The 12,500-nt window shown below is 38.2% G+C and overlaps 1 protein-coding gene across 3 annotated transcripts in view; it reads right to left on the bottom strand.

The window, feature by feature from the left end:
• Positions 1-131: 131 nt before the first annotated feature.
• LOC143020294 (methyl farnesoate epoxidase-like) overlaps positions 132-12,500 on the bottom strand; it is a 79,962-nt gene continuing 67,593 nt past the window's right edge. For 2 of the 3 annotated variants that reach the window (XM_076176573.1, XM_076176555.1), the window contains exons 8-10: positions 6,582-6,681; positions 6,193-6,352; positions 644-1,217 (exon numbers count right to left, since the gene is read on the bottom strand). In XM_076176573.1, the coding sequence (XP_076032688.1) occupies positions 1,036-1,217; positions 6,193-6,352; positions 6,582-6,681 (442 nt within the window). In that variant the 3' untranslated portion in view covers positions 644-1,035. Of the gene's footprint in view, positions 581-643; positions 1,218-6,192; positions 6,353-6,581; positions 6,682-12,500 lie in introns of those variants that run through there. The other variant, XM_076176564.1, reaches the window with a different exon arrangement.

Genomic DNA, 12,500 nt, shown 5'->3' with positions numbered 1-12,500 from the left:
ACACACACACACACACACACACACACACACACACACACACACACACACACACACACACACACACATATATATATATATATATATATATATATATATATATATATATATATATATATAAATATTGTATGTTCACTTCTGTGCTTTATTCTACGTTATAATCTTTTTTCGTTCGACCTCTAGTCGGCATGTTTTGTCATTGTAACTCATTATTGCCCAGCCAGTGGCTGCAGACACTTTTGTAGATAGTGCAGGGCTCTTGTACCTGGGAATATGAAGGTAAGGATTGATTGCATTCTAGTCAAAAATCAAATCCAGGCAATCTCGTCTCCACACGTGATCAATACTACCTTGTCTAGCTGTATAATATCTGCTGTGACGTATATCCACGTCGCATTAATTTCCTGGCGTCACGAGATCCACCTTTTCCCGGATAGCGTAGTCATAATTTTGCAGAAGTATCCTGATGTCATAGGCGCTGACGTCACGACCCATACCACCCTCCTGACGCTGTTAGGACAGAGGTTCCCAACTTAATTGTTCCTCTGTACCCCTTGGGCATTTTGATAATTCCCGTGTATCCCTAAAAATTAAGAAAAATGCGATGAAGTTGATATCTACATACTATTCTATCATGAAATCTGTATGTGTAGACTGCATAAGAATCTTAATGACGACATCAGTAAACTATACTTACGTAATTTACAAAATAGTTTGATCCATCACATACCTATCTTTTTGATAATTATCCATAATGGTCCTTACAAAGTAAAGCTACACAAACCTATTGAAAACAATATATCCAAAACTAAGCAGTACTATTGAGATCAATACGAGGGGAAACTTTAACAATAACAATAAAAATCAAATTTAGGTGTTTTGAGTTTTGGTCTGAATTTTTACTTAATTCCCAGTAACACTAGAAATGCTGACTCAGTAATTCGTGATGATGGAAAAACAGTGCTCGAATAACCTAATGTACGCCACGAAAAGTGCAAATTTACCACAGATTGGGAACCCCTGCTGTAGGAGGAGGGTCTACGAACGTGCTTCCACCAACACGCGGAAGGGGTGAGGCGCCAGGGCAAACCCAGAGGTACCTTCAGTGTCGTCTGGGATCTCCTCTGGCGGGAAGGAGAACCTGAGCTGGTGGAGAAGTCCAGCGAACATGAGGAACGTCGACATCCGTGCCAGGGCTTCCCCCAGACAGATGCGCTTGCCTGGAAGGAGATATCGAGCTTTAGTCGGCTCAAGTGGCGGCGAGTGGTGGTGCAACCTTGACTGCGTTGCCAGTAACGGATTACAACCTCTTCAACGGGGTGGCGCACAGTTTTCATCCCCTCCCTCCTTCCCCACCCCACCTAGATGGGGTCAGGAAATTCCTTTAAACAAAAAGGCAATGTCTAAACGAGAGGCAGTTCCATGTCTCTTACCACCTACCATCCCTACCCATAAAGTTATCTCATCTTATCTTAAAACAACCCATTGTTCAATCACTCACTACATGGTTACTCACTACATTCGTTAACCACTATATTAGTAAACCAGTTCTTGCCTTTTTCCTTCTTAAAGTTTCAGATAAGTCAAACGATTAAATACAACTGAAATTGTCTGACTTTGGCCACAAAAAAAAAAAAAAAAAAAAAATCGACATAAAGAAGGGGTTGGGAATGACCAGTAAACAAATGAATAAATAAATAGATATAATAAATAAGGAAAGTATTTGGTGGATCCTAGAATTTGGTTGTCTACCCAACTCCAATAACATTCTACACTCAAAGGATAAAGGTTCAAGTGAGGAGCTTCTCTCTTTGAAATCTCAAAACTCCCTCATCATTTTACCCAACAACTATTTTCTTAAAGTTTAATTCAATTTGTTTCTTATAAGAAATATCCCAGTGATTTACCGCAAAGAATTTCGAAAGGCGAAAGACTAATGAAGGATAGAGTCCATCTTTCAGATCTTAATTATTTTAATCAGACGACACTTCATTCCCGTTTGATTACATTTTCTTTCTAAAAGAGAAAGTAAAGACAAATTCATTATTCACGTGGCAGATAACTGGACCCAAGTAGTGTAGTGCTAGTATCATAGTATGGTTACTGGCGTGATTTACTGCTAAGAAATACGAAATATGTAATTCTAAAAATTTACAGTAACTCAAGTTCATTGAAATTGCCTGACGTTCGTTTTAGGCCAAAATGTTCAAAGATGACACGAGGACTTCAAAAGACTTATTTTCATCCCTCTGACATCCAAACCCCTTTTATGGTAACTGAATAAAACCCTGTACAGTTAGTTATGTTTTTTTTTTTATAAACGTGTCACAGGAGCCCTTCATGGCTAAAGTGACATACAAGAGAGCCTTTACACTCAACTGTATGAAAACGTTTGATGTCAACTAAATAAAATAATGTAGGTCATTAGCAGCGCAACTGTTTCACTGAAATATTGAGTAAAATCAGTCTAGGCAATGTTTCTACGAGTGTCTCTCTTCAGATGAATACTAAAGTTGTAGTAGGGAGGCTGCGACTGAACTTTATATGTTATGATGATTTTATTTTTTATTTTCATATTCATGAAAACCGTATATCAGATAAAGAAGATATGCTTTGTAATGGTAGTTTGTTTTGGTTACACTGCTGCTGCATTTTTAACTTGACTAACAAGTTGTAGCATCTGACCCTTTAAAGTTCATTTGAGCCATTATTTTTTCTTTAATTATTTGAAAATGCGTTCTCATGTCCCTCTTCCAGTCCTTTATTTGCTTCTTTACTGTTTCTCCTACTACAGTGTGTGCGTTCGTCCCACTCCACCTATCTCGTTTAATCCAATGATAATAACGATACAAGAGTATGGCTTAGTACAAATAGTGGTAATGCTCTCGGTGATAGAGCGATTTAGCAGTGGGTGGGTGGGGATTGGCAGATGCGAGCTTAAGCCTAACCTCTTCAACATGGCGACGTACTCCGCGTGGGCTTTATTCATAGGCAAGTGATTTTAAGCAGCTCATGGGCATGAAGAAGCTCTCCTTCGATCGAAACCCTTTTTTCAAAACGGAACCAACCTCCCGACTCATCTCCACGAAATTGCCTCGTGTCCTTACGAGCAAGGAAGTCCATAGAATGCGTCACAGTGCTGAGGGTGTTGAGAAGATGAAGCTGCCGAAATGCAGGCGGAGAGGCGCATCGACCTGCGTCGCGTGTTACATGCTAAGGTGGTCTACGCAGTTGTCAGTTACCCCTTTAGTCACATCTCCTTTGTAGCGAGATTATACGCACATCTTTCGCACTGTATTGCTCGGGAAACGGTCCATCCAGGAAATCATTAGGCAGGGCTGGATCTGGGCAGCCTTGCGCACAAGGGAAGGAGGCGGAGGAAGGGGAGCAGGAAATAGTTTTGACAAGTGGTGTAACTTTCAGTAAGGAGAGGGATCGTTGCCATTTCGCCAGGAATGCGTTCTGGCATGCACGGAAAATCGATGTCGGAGAAAACGGCATTGGCCTTGTAACGAGAGGATGGGAAGGACGCACCACACCCCTGTCACAGAGTTATAGGCACTTGGCAACAGCCGTTGTCCATACCACAAAGCCGGTATGAGAGTCTGCTCCATGGACGATGCTCTGCACTTACTATCCTCTAAGAACTGTCTGAGTGTGCGTATTTACCTTAGTATTTATAGGAAAGGTGGAGCGCTCGCTGGGTCCGTCTCCTACTCTCCAATTTACCATACCTAGCCTCAAACCCATGCACAGTTCTCTATATCCTTGATTTCTGATTATCACATTTAGTTATGAAATCATGTATTGTTTCAGCTTGGGCTATACCACCTTTTGTGTGCGTGTGTGTGTGTCTGTGTGTGTGTGTGTGTGTGTGCGTGTGTGTGTGTGTGTGTGTGTGTGTGTGTGTGTGTGTGTGTGTGTGTGTGTGTGTGTGTGTTACTCAAGTTACAGTTACCTAATTGCAATATTCAAGAAAGGAGCTCGCGAGACCGTCCCTTATTCCCCATCCATCAGTATCTTGTATGGTTCCAGTTTGGGCTATTTCATCACCCATGGTTACTAGGCTATTCCAGAGGTTGCACCTGTGAGGTTGGGGAGAGGAGGAGGTGTGCAACGTGTGCGGGTCTGGAATAGTGTAACGAGGAGTGTTGTGAAAGGGGATAGAGGCTTGTGTGCGTCTGTGTGTTTGTGTGTGTGTAAGGGTGTGTGTGTGTGTGTGTGTGTGTGTGTGTGTGTGCGTGCGTGCGTGTGTGTGTGTGTGTGGCGTGATTACTAGTTTTGGATTATACGCTGGACTCGTCGACAGTTATTGCCTTTTGGATAAGACCTTCACAGCTTGTATACAGTGCTTATCCCTTATACACGCTATACTCGCACACACACCTCATCCCCTTTTCCTAAGGAGATGAGAGCGGCTCGAACTGTGGTGATGCTTCTCATACCTTGGGCGGAGATCGATCTCGGTTCAGCTGAATGGGGAGGCCAAGGTGTTAACAGAGCAAAAGCAAGCCGTGCGTGTATGTGTGTGTGTGTGTGTGTGTGTGCGTGTGTGCATATGTGTGTATGTACGCATATACGTGTCTATGTGTTTCGTGCGTGTACGTGTGTGCATATGTGTATGCATGTCAGTGTATGTGTATGTGTGCGTGTGTTTGCGTATGTGTGTGCGCGCGCGCGGGCGCGTGTACCCGTGTGTGCGTGCGTGTACATATTTGTGCATAAGTGTGCAAATATGTGTGTATGCATGTTTATTAGGCTAGTTTGTACTAATTCATACAAGATGAAATAACGTCTTGCTAATCAAAGATCAGATAATGTATACACTACTAGATGGTATCTCAGTACAGGCAGTGCAAAAGTGCTGAGTGGCTGTTTTGAGATGATTTGAACTTAAAGGCTTTCATTAACTTAAGCAAAAATCATCCAGGGCCTATCAAATATTCTGTAGAATTCGTCCCTGAAATATTTGTAATATGAATAATCCAGTTAACCTCAGGAAATACAAACATGGAGTGCAAATGATCATTCTTTTGAAATGTTAGAGTTTATGACAAATAGTATCTATCTCCATCAGAACAAGTGTGGCAGTGCTGGAGAGTAGAGTGGACAGGTTGCCATTATATGTGAGAAAAGTTCCAGACAGGTCGTTGTTGTCAGATTGGTGAGAGGGGTGGGGATGGACCGCATGAGGAGTGTTTGTGTGGAGGGAGGAAAACGAACGAGATAACAAAGGACACAGTAAAAGCGAAAAAAAGGAAAGAGCCAGGAGGATTCTCTGTGAGCATGTGGACGGAATGGTGGAAAAGGAAGAGTTAGAGGAACGAATGACTGAAAGGGCGGCAAAGGAGAGTTAATGGGTAAAGCATGGAGGAGACCAAGCTGTCGGTTTGTGAAAACAAGGAGGAAGCCGGATGGTTGTGGCCAGGGAGGGGTGGTGCAGGAGTGTTGAAGGGTACGTTGTACATACAAGTTCTGAGAATGCTGATGACCACTCCCATCCCACCGAGCTCGCCTAGCATGAAGATGTCCTCCCTTTCATAAGCATGGAGGTGGCTCCAAGAGGCCATAAGGCCTATGCTAGGCAGTTCCATAAACTTATCTAATCTTCTTTAAAAACAACCAATTATTCCAGCGCTGACTACTCGGTTACCAAGCCTATTCCATTCGTTAACCGCTATATTGCTAAACTAGTTCTTGCTTATTTCTTCCTTAAACGTAAATTTGCCCAATTTAAATCCATTACCACGAGTCCTGCCTCGCTGTCTTAATGTGATGACCTTGTCTGCATTACCCTTGAAAAAGCCCTTGGCCCATTTGAAAACCTTTATTAGATCACCTCGCGCTCTTTGTACTTCCAGAGAGTGTAAGTTAAGGTGCTTAAAGGGGTCATCACACAGTTGAGACTTCGAATAAGAACGCCTTCGGTTACAATATTTTATTCTTCAAATCTCCAAGTATCAAATAATCATTTTGTCATATAGAGCAAAGCTAAATGAGGAACTAAGAGATCGCAAAGCCATGCAAATGTAGGACATATTGTTGAAATGTTCTTAGAGAAGTCTAGATATCTATAAGGCTGTAAGCGAAGTCATGTTCTAGTTATTCAAATGGAGGTTAGAGGTGGGAGGGTGTGGAAGGAAAAATGGACCAATGTGATAGCCCCTTCAGTTTGCCTGTACTGCACTGAATTACCTTTGCCAAAGGGGAAGAACCGTTCATCTTTCCTGAACTTGCCCTCGGGGGAGAGGAACCGCTCTGGGCGGAAAACCTCCGGTTCGACCCAATAGTCAGGGTCCATGAGCACCGAGTATGTGTTCACGATGCACATCGTCCCGGCAGGAAGATGATACCCCTGAAAGAAGGAAAACATCCAGTCAAAGACACAATGAGGACGGAAGAACTTGTACAGCGGAAAAAAACGATTTTCCAAATTAGATCCATAAAATTCATGCCTAAGAGGAAGAGGGCTATGATAGGAATGAATTCTGTTTTAGGCGCTCAGGGTTATGATAGGAATGAATTCTGTTTTCGGCGCTCATGCTGATTTAGGGCGAAGCTGAGGAACATCGGTGGACACCTACTTGCAACTTCGTGGGACGGAGGGCCATGTGAGGAACAGTCGTTGGAGCAGGGCACCGCAGGCGAAAAACTTCGGTCAGAGCGGCGTCCGTGTAGGGTAAACTAAAATGATGATAATAGTAATAATGATAATAATAATAATAATAATAATAATAATAATAATAATAATAATAATAATAATAATAATAATAATAATAATAATAATAATAATAATAATAATAATAATAATAATAATAATAATAATAATAATAATAATAATAATAATAATAATAATAATAATAACAATAATAATAATAAAAATAATAATAATAAAAATAATAATAATAACAATAATAATAATAATAATAATAATAATGATAATAATAATAATGATAATAATGATAATAATAATAATAATAACAATAATAGTAATGATAATAATAATAATAATAATAATAGTAATAATAATAATAATAATAATAATAATAATAATACATACATACATACATATACCAAGGCTTTTCCCCCTTCCTAATAATAATAATAATAATAATAATAATAATAATAATAATAATAATAATAATAATAATAATAATAATAATAATAATAATAATAATAATGATAATAGTGATAATAATGATAGTAATGATAATACATACATACATATACCAAGGCTTTTTCCCCCTTACAATGGAGGTAGCCAAAAAGGAAAAGGGATAAAATTATCCCCACCCATTCCATCCCTGAATACACTCCACACCCCTCCACCCTCCCTCTCATCTTAGCACCTCCCGGATGACGGGTCATCCCTGCATCTTGTCCACTGCCCTCGGTCAGAAGCAGTGTCGCAAGACACAGCACATCCACAGCAAGGCCCCTTCATTAAATCGGCGACCCCTCTCTCCGTCCCCCCATGCACAAAAGGAGAAGACGGGGAGAAATCCCTTCGGGCTGCGTCAAATTTTGCTCACACATACTACCTCACCCCCCATTCCACCTCATGCATCACAACTTCATCCATATACAACCATTCTCCATTCACCCCTGTCTTCTGTCCTCTCCCGTCCTTCCTCAACAGACATTCCCCTCTTCCCCAAAGCGCCCTTCACCCCATCCATCCACCTCATCCTAGGACGTCCCCTCATGTTCACTCCCTCCACATCTGCCTTCCATACCTCTTTTACTAGTCTTTCTTCACTCATTCTTTCCATGTGTCCAAACCATCCTAATACTCTTTCAGCAACCCTATCTCCCAGCTCCCTTTCCACCCCTGTTCTCCTCCTCACCTCCTCATTTCTCACTCTATCTAGCCTAGTAACCCCTATCATACTTCTCAGACAACTCATCTCAAACACCTTCAAACTCCTTCTCTTTTCCTCTCTTATGTTCCATGTTTCTGCCCCATACAGTGCTGTTGGCACAGTCACTCCTTCATACAGTCTCCTCTTAGCATCCATTCCCAAATGTCTATTCCTCATTACACTTTTTAATACACCAAGGCATTTACTTGCTTCTCTCAATCTACATTCTACCTCCACCTCCACTCCGCCTTTTCCTGCCACATTTGCACCCAAGTATCTAAAACTGTCCTTTTCCTCCAGTCGCTCTCCCTTAATGCTCACTTCCAGTCTGCTGCCACTTTCACCCCTTGAACATCTCATCACCTTACTTTTACCCACATTTATCTTCAGCTTTCTTCTATCACATACTCTCCCAAACTCTGCCACCAACTTCCTCAATCCCTCCTCCGATCCTGCCACAAGGGCAGTGTCGTCCGCAAACAACAGCTGGCTCACCTCCCACTTTTCTCCATTTACTTTAACCATCTCCAATCCCTGACCCACTACCCTTGCATTTACCTCTCGCACCACCCCATCCATGTACAAGTTGAACAGCCAGGGCGACATAACGCATCCCTGAAGAAGTCCCACCTTTACCTCGAACCACTCACCGTCTCCATTTCTAATCCTGACACAAGCTCTACTACTCTCATAAAAAGTCTTGACAGCTCCTAGAAGCCTTCCTCCTATCCCGTATATCCGCAAAACCTCCCACAGTGCCTTTCTGTCGTAAGCCTTTTCCAGATCCACAAAATCCCCCCAAAAAACATCCTTCCCCTTTCCTATAGCTTTTTCACATATCTGTCTTAACACAAAAATCTGTTGCTCACCAATTACTCCCTCTGTTCCTCTCCTAATCCTCTCAATCAAGATCCTCCCATAATCCTTCCCAACTACACTAACAACCTCTAAAACTACTACATTCACACTTGTCCCCTTTTCCCTTGTAAAGTGGAACTATACAGGCACTCCTCCAGTCCTCCGGCACTCTACCCTCTCTCCAGCAAACATTAAATAACCTCACCAGCCAGTCCACCATAATAATTATAATAATAATAATGATAATAATAATGATAATAATAATAATAATAATAATAATAATAATAATAATAATAATAATAATAATAATAATAATAATAATAATAATAATAATAATAATGATAATAATAATAATAATAATAATAATAGTAATAATAATAATAATAATAATAATAATAATAATAATAATAATGATAATAATAATAATTATTATTATAATAATAACAATGATAACAATAATAACAATGATAACAATAATAATAATGATAATGATAATAATAATAATAATGATAATAATAATAATAATAATAATAGTAATAATAATAATAATAATAATAATAATAATAATAATAATAATAATAATAATATTAATAATAATAGTAATAATAATAATAACAATAATAATAATAATAACGACAATAATAATAACGACAATAATAATAATAATAATAATAATAATAATAATAATAATAATAATAATAATAATAATAATAATAATAATAATGATAATAATAATAATAATAATAATAATGATAATAATGATAATAATAATAATAATAATAATAATAATAATAATAATAATAATAATAATAATAATAATAATAATAATAATAATAATAATAATAATAATAATAGTAGTAATAATAATAATAATAATAATAATAATAATAATAATAATAATAATAATAATAATAATAATAATAATAATAATGATAATAATAATAATAATAATAATAATAATAATAATAATAATAATAATAATAATAATAATAATAATAATGATAATAATAATAATAATAAAAACAATAATAACAATAATAATAGTTATCTATATGCCAAGGGCTTTTTCCTCCTTATAAGGGAGGTAGCCAGGTCAAAAGGCACGTACCTACTCCCACACATTCCACTCCCATCCACCACACTTCCACCCTCTCATTTTAGTTCCTCGTGGATGACGGATTATTCCTGTGTCCCACTCACTGCCCTGGGTCATAAGCAATGTACTAAGTACATCCACAGCAAGGCAGCTTCACTCAATCGGCGACCCCCTCTCCTCTCCATCCCTTTATGCAGAAAAAGAGAGGACGGGGGGAAATCCCTTCGGGCTGCTTCAAAATATAATTCATTTATAACCACTCCCTATCCCCCCATCTCCCGATCCTCCCTTCCTTGCATCACAGTATCGTCTATACATTACCATTCTCCACTCAATCCTATCTCCTGTCTTCTCCCTTCCTTGCTTAACAGACATCCCCCTCTTGCTCAAAGCCCCTTTCATCCCATACCTCCATCTCATCCTCGGCCGTCCCCGAAAGTTTATTTCATCCACCTCTGCCTTTCACATCTCTTTTATTAATCTTTCTTCACTCATTCTTTCCAGGTGTCCAAACCATCTCAATACTCTTTCATCAGCCTCCGCTTTCCTCCTCGCCTCCTCGTTTCTAACTCCGTCCAACCTTGTAATCCCTACCATAGTTCTCAGACATTTCGTCTCAAACACATTTAAAAATCTTCTCTCTGCCTCTCTTAAATTCCAAGTCTCTGCCCCATTCAGTGCCGTTGGCACAATCACCCTTTCATTTTGCATTCATTCCCAGTTACCTATTTCTCATGACACTTTTTAATCCCCCAAGGCATTTACTTGCTTCTCTCTACAATTTACCACTACTTCCACTCCTCCCTTTCCTGCCACATGCGACCCTAAATACCTAAAGCTACCCACTTCCTCCAGCTTCTCTCCTTTAAGAATTACTTCCAACTCTTTGTCATCCTCTCTCCTTATACATCTCATCACCTTACTTTTGCCCACATTTACCTTAATTTTTCTCCTATCTCATACCTTTCCAAACTCCGTCACTAACTCTCTTAATCCCTCCTCTGACCCTGCCACAAGCGCAGTGTCGTCAGCAAACAACAACTGGCTCACCTCTCTCTTTTCTCCATTTTAACTTTTTCCAGTCCCCTGCCCATTACCCTCGCCTTTACCTCCCGCACAACCCCATCCATGTACACAGTGAACAGCCATGTCGATATGACACATCCCTGACGCAGTCCCACCTTTACTTCAAACCACTCGCTCCCTCCATTTCCAATTCTAACACAGGCTCTACTACCCTAATAATAATAATAATAATAATAATAATAATAATAATAATTACAATAACAATAATAATAATAATGATAATAATAATATAATGATAATAATAATAATAATAATAATAATAATAATAATAATAATAATAATAATAATAATAATAATAATAATAATAATAATAATAATAATAATAATAATAATAATAATAATAATAATAATAATAATAATAATAATAATAATAATAATAATAATAATAATAATAATAATAACAATAATAATAATAATAATAATAATAATAATAATAATAATGATGATAATAATAACAATAATATTAACAATGATAATAACAATTATAATGATAATAATAATTATATTAATAATAAGCTCTACCCTCATATAGGTTCATGTGAGGTTTAGAGGACAATGTCTCTCCTCGCAATGCCTCATTTTTGTCGTCAATTATTTTCTACAAATTAATTTTCAGAGCTGACTATTCTTCAGTGAACTTATTCTAATCGTTTACGACTATACAGTATTTTGGAAAGTTAAGATTTTTACACATTGTTTTCAAATATTTTTGTTCTTACCTCACAAGATGACAAATATAGATACTGATATCTATATCTATGAACATCTTGGTTATTATACTTCTATGATATCTGAATTATAACTTTTCCAAAGCAAATTACAAACCAGCCACTCTGGGTAAAAGATGACGATACTATCACCATCTAAAACGACAATATCGTTCTGTTGATGTAGAAAATAGGCCATGTTATCACCGTCATTATGGCGGTATTTTGAACATCTCGGCCAATATTTCACACACTCTATCCTATCACAACCTATCAGTAGACTCAGGATATATCAACAAATTTAATGTCGTTGTAATTTCATCCTTTTGAAGGAAGAAAATATCATTGGAAATAGCGCCTTTCATACACAACAATCCCTTCATTTTCCAGTAGACTTTTCTTCTTCCTCTCCACAGAAACCTATCCTGCGAAAGCGGGTGGTCTGATCTACATGTTTCTAATCCTAAGACCCTATTCACGCTAGCGGTTTGAACCGCGCGGAATCCGCGGCGATACCACATAGGCAAGGGAAATATGTGGGCTGCAAATCTGCTTCAACAGTCGGAGGAAAAATAGCCCAGTGTGATGACGCCTTATCTCCTATCTTTTTTTGTCCTACTAATTTCCACTTCGTCTATCATTCCTTTGTTCGCGTGAATGCAGATAGTCTAAGCAGTTAGTGAGTTTATATTTGGTATTTTTGGTGAACTACGAGTAAAATCCCTCAGCAGTAGGTCAGGTCATAAATATAAAAAAGTTGATCAGAATAGTTTTTGCCAGTGCAGATTTGATACGCTATCATGTTGGCTTAAAAGGATCAGATTATCCGTAACTAATTTATAATTATAACACTGATATGATAATGAAGGTGATAGTGAGGACAGTACTATCAAC

This window comes from Oratosquilla oratoria, chromosome 3, assembly GCF_046742065.1.
Source record: "Oratosquilla oratoria isolate Oo_2021 chromosome 3, ASM4674206v1, whole genome shotgun sequence".
NCBI lineage: Eukaryota > Metazoa > Arthropoda > Malacostraca > Stomatopoda > Squillidae > Oratosquilla > Oratosquilla oratoria.
The sequence above is the reverse complement of the archived record's forward strand: the minus strand, read 5'-3'. Positions and strand labels throughout refer to the sequence as shown.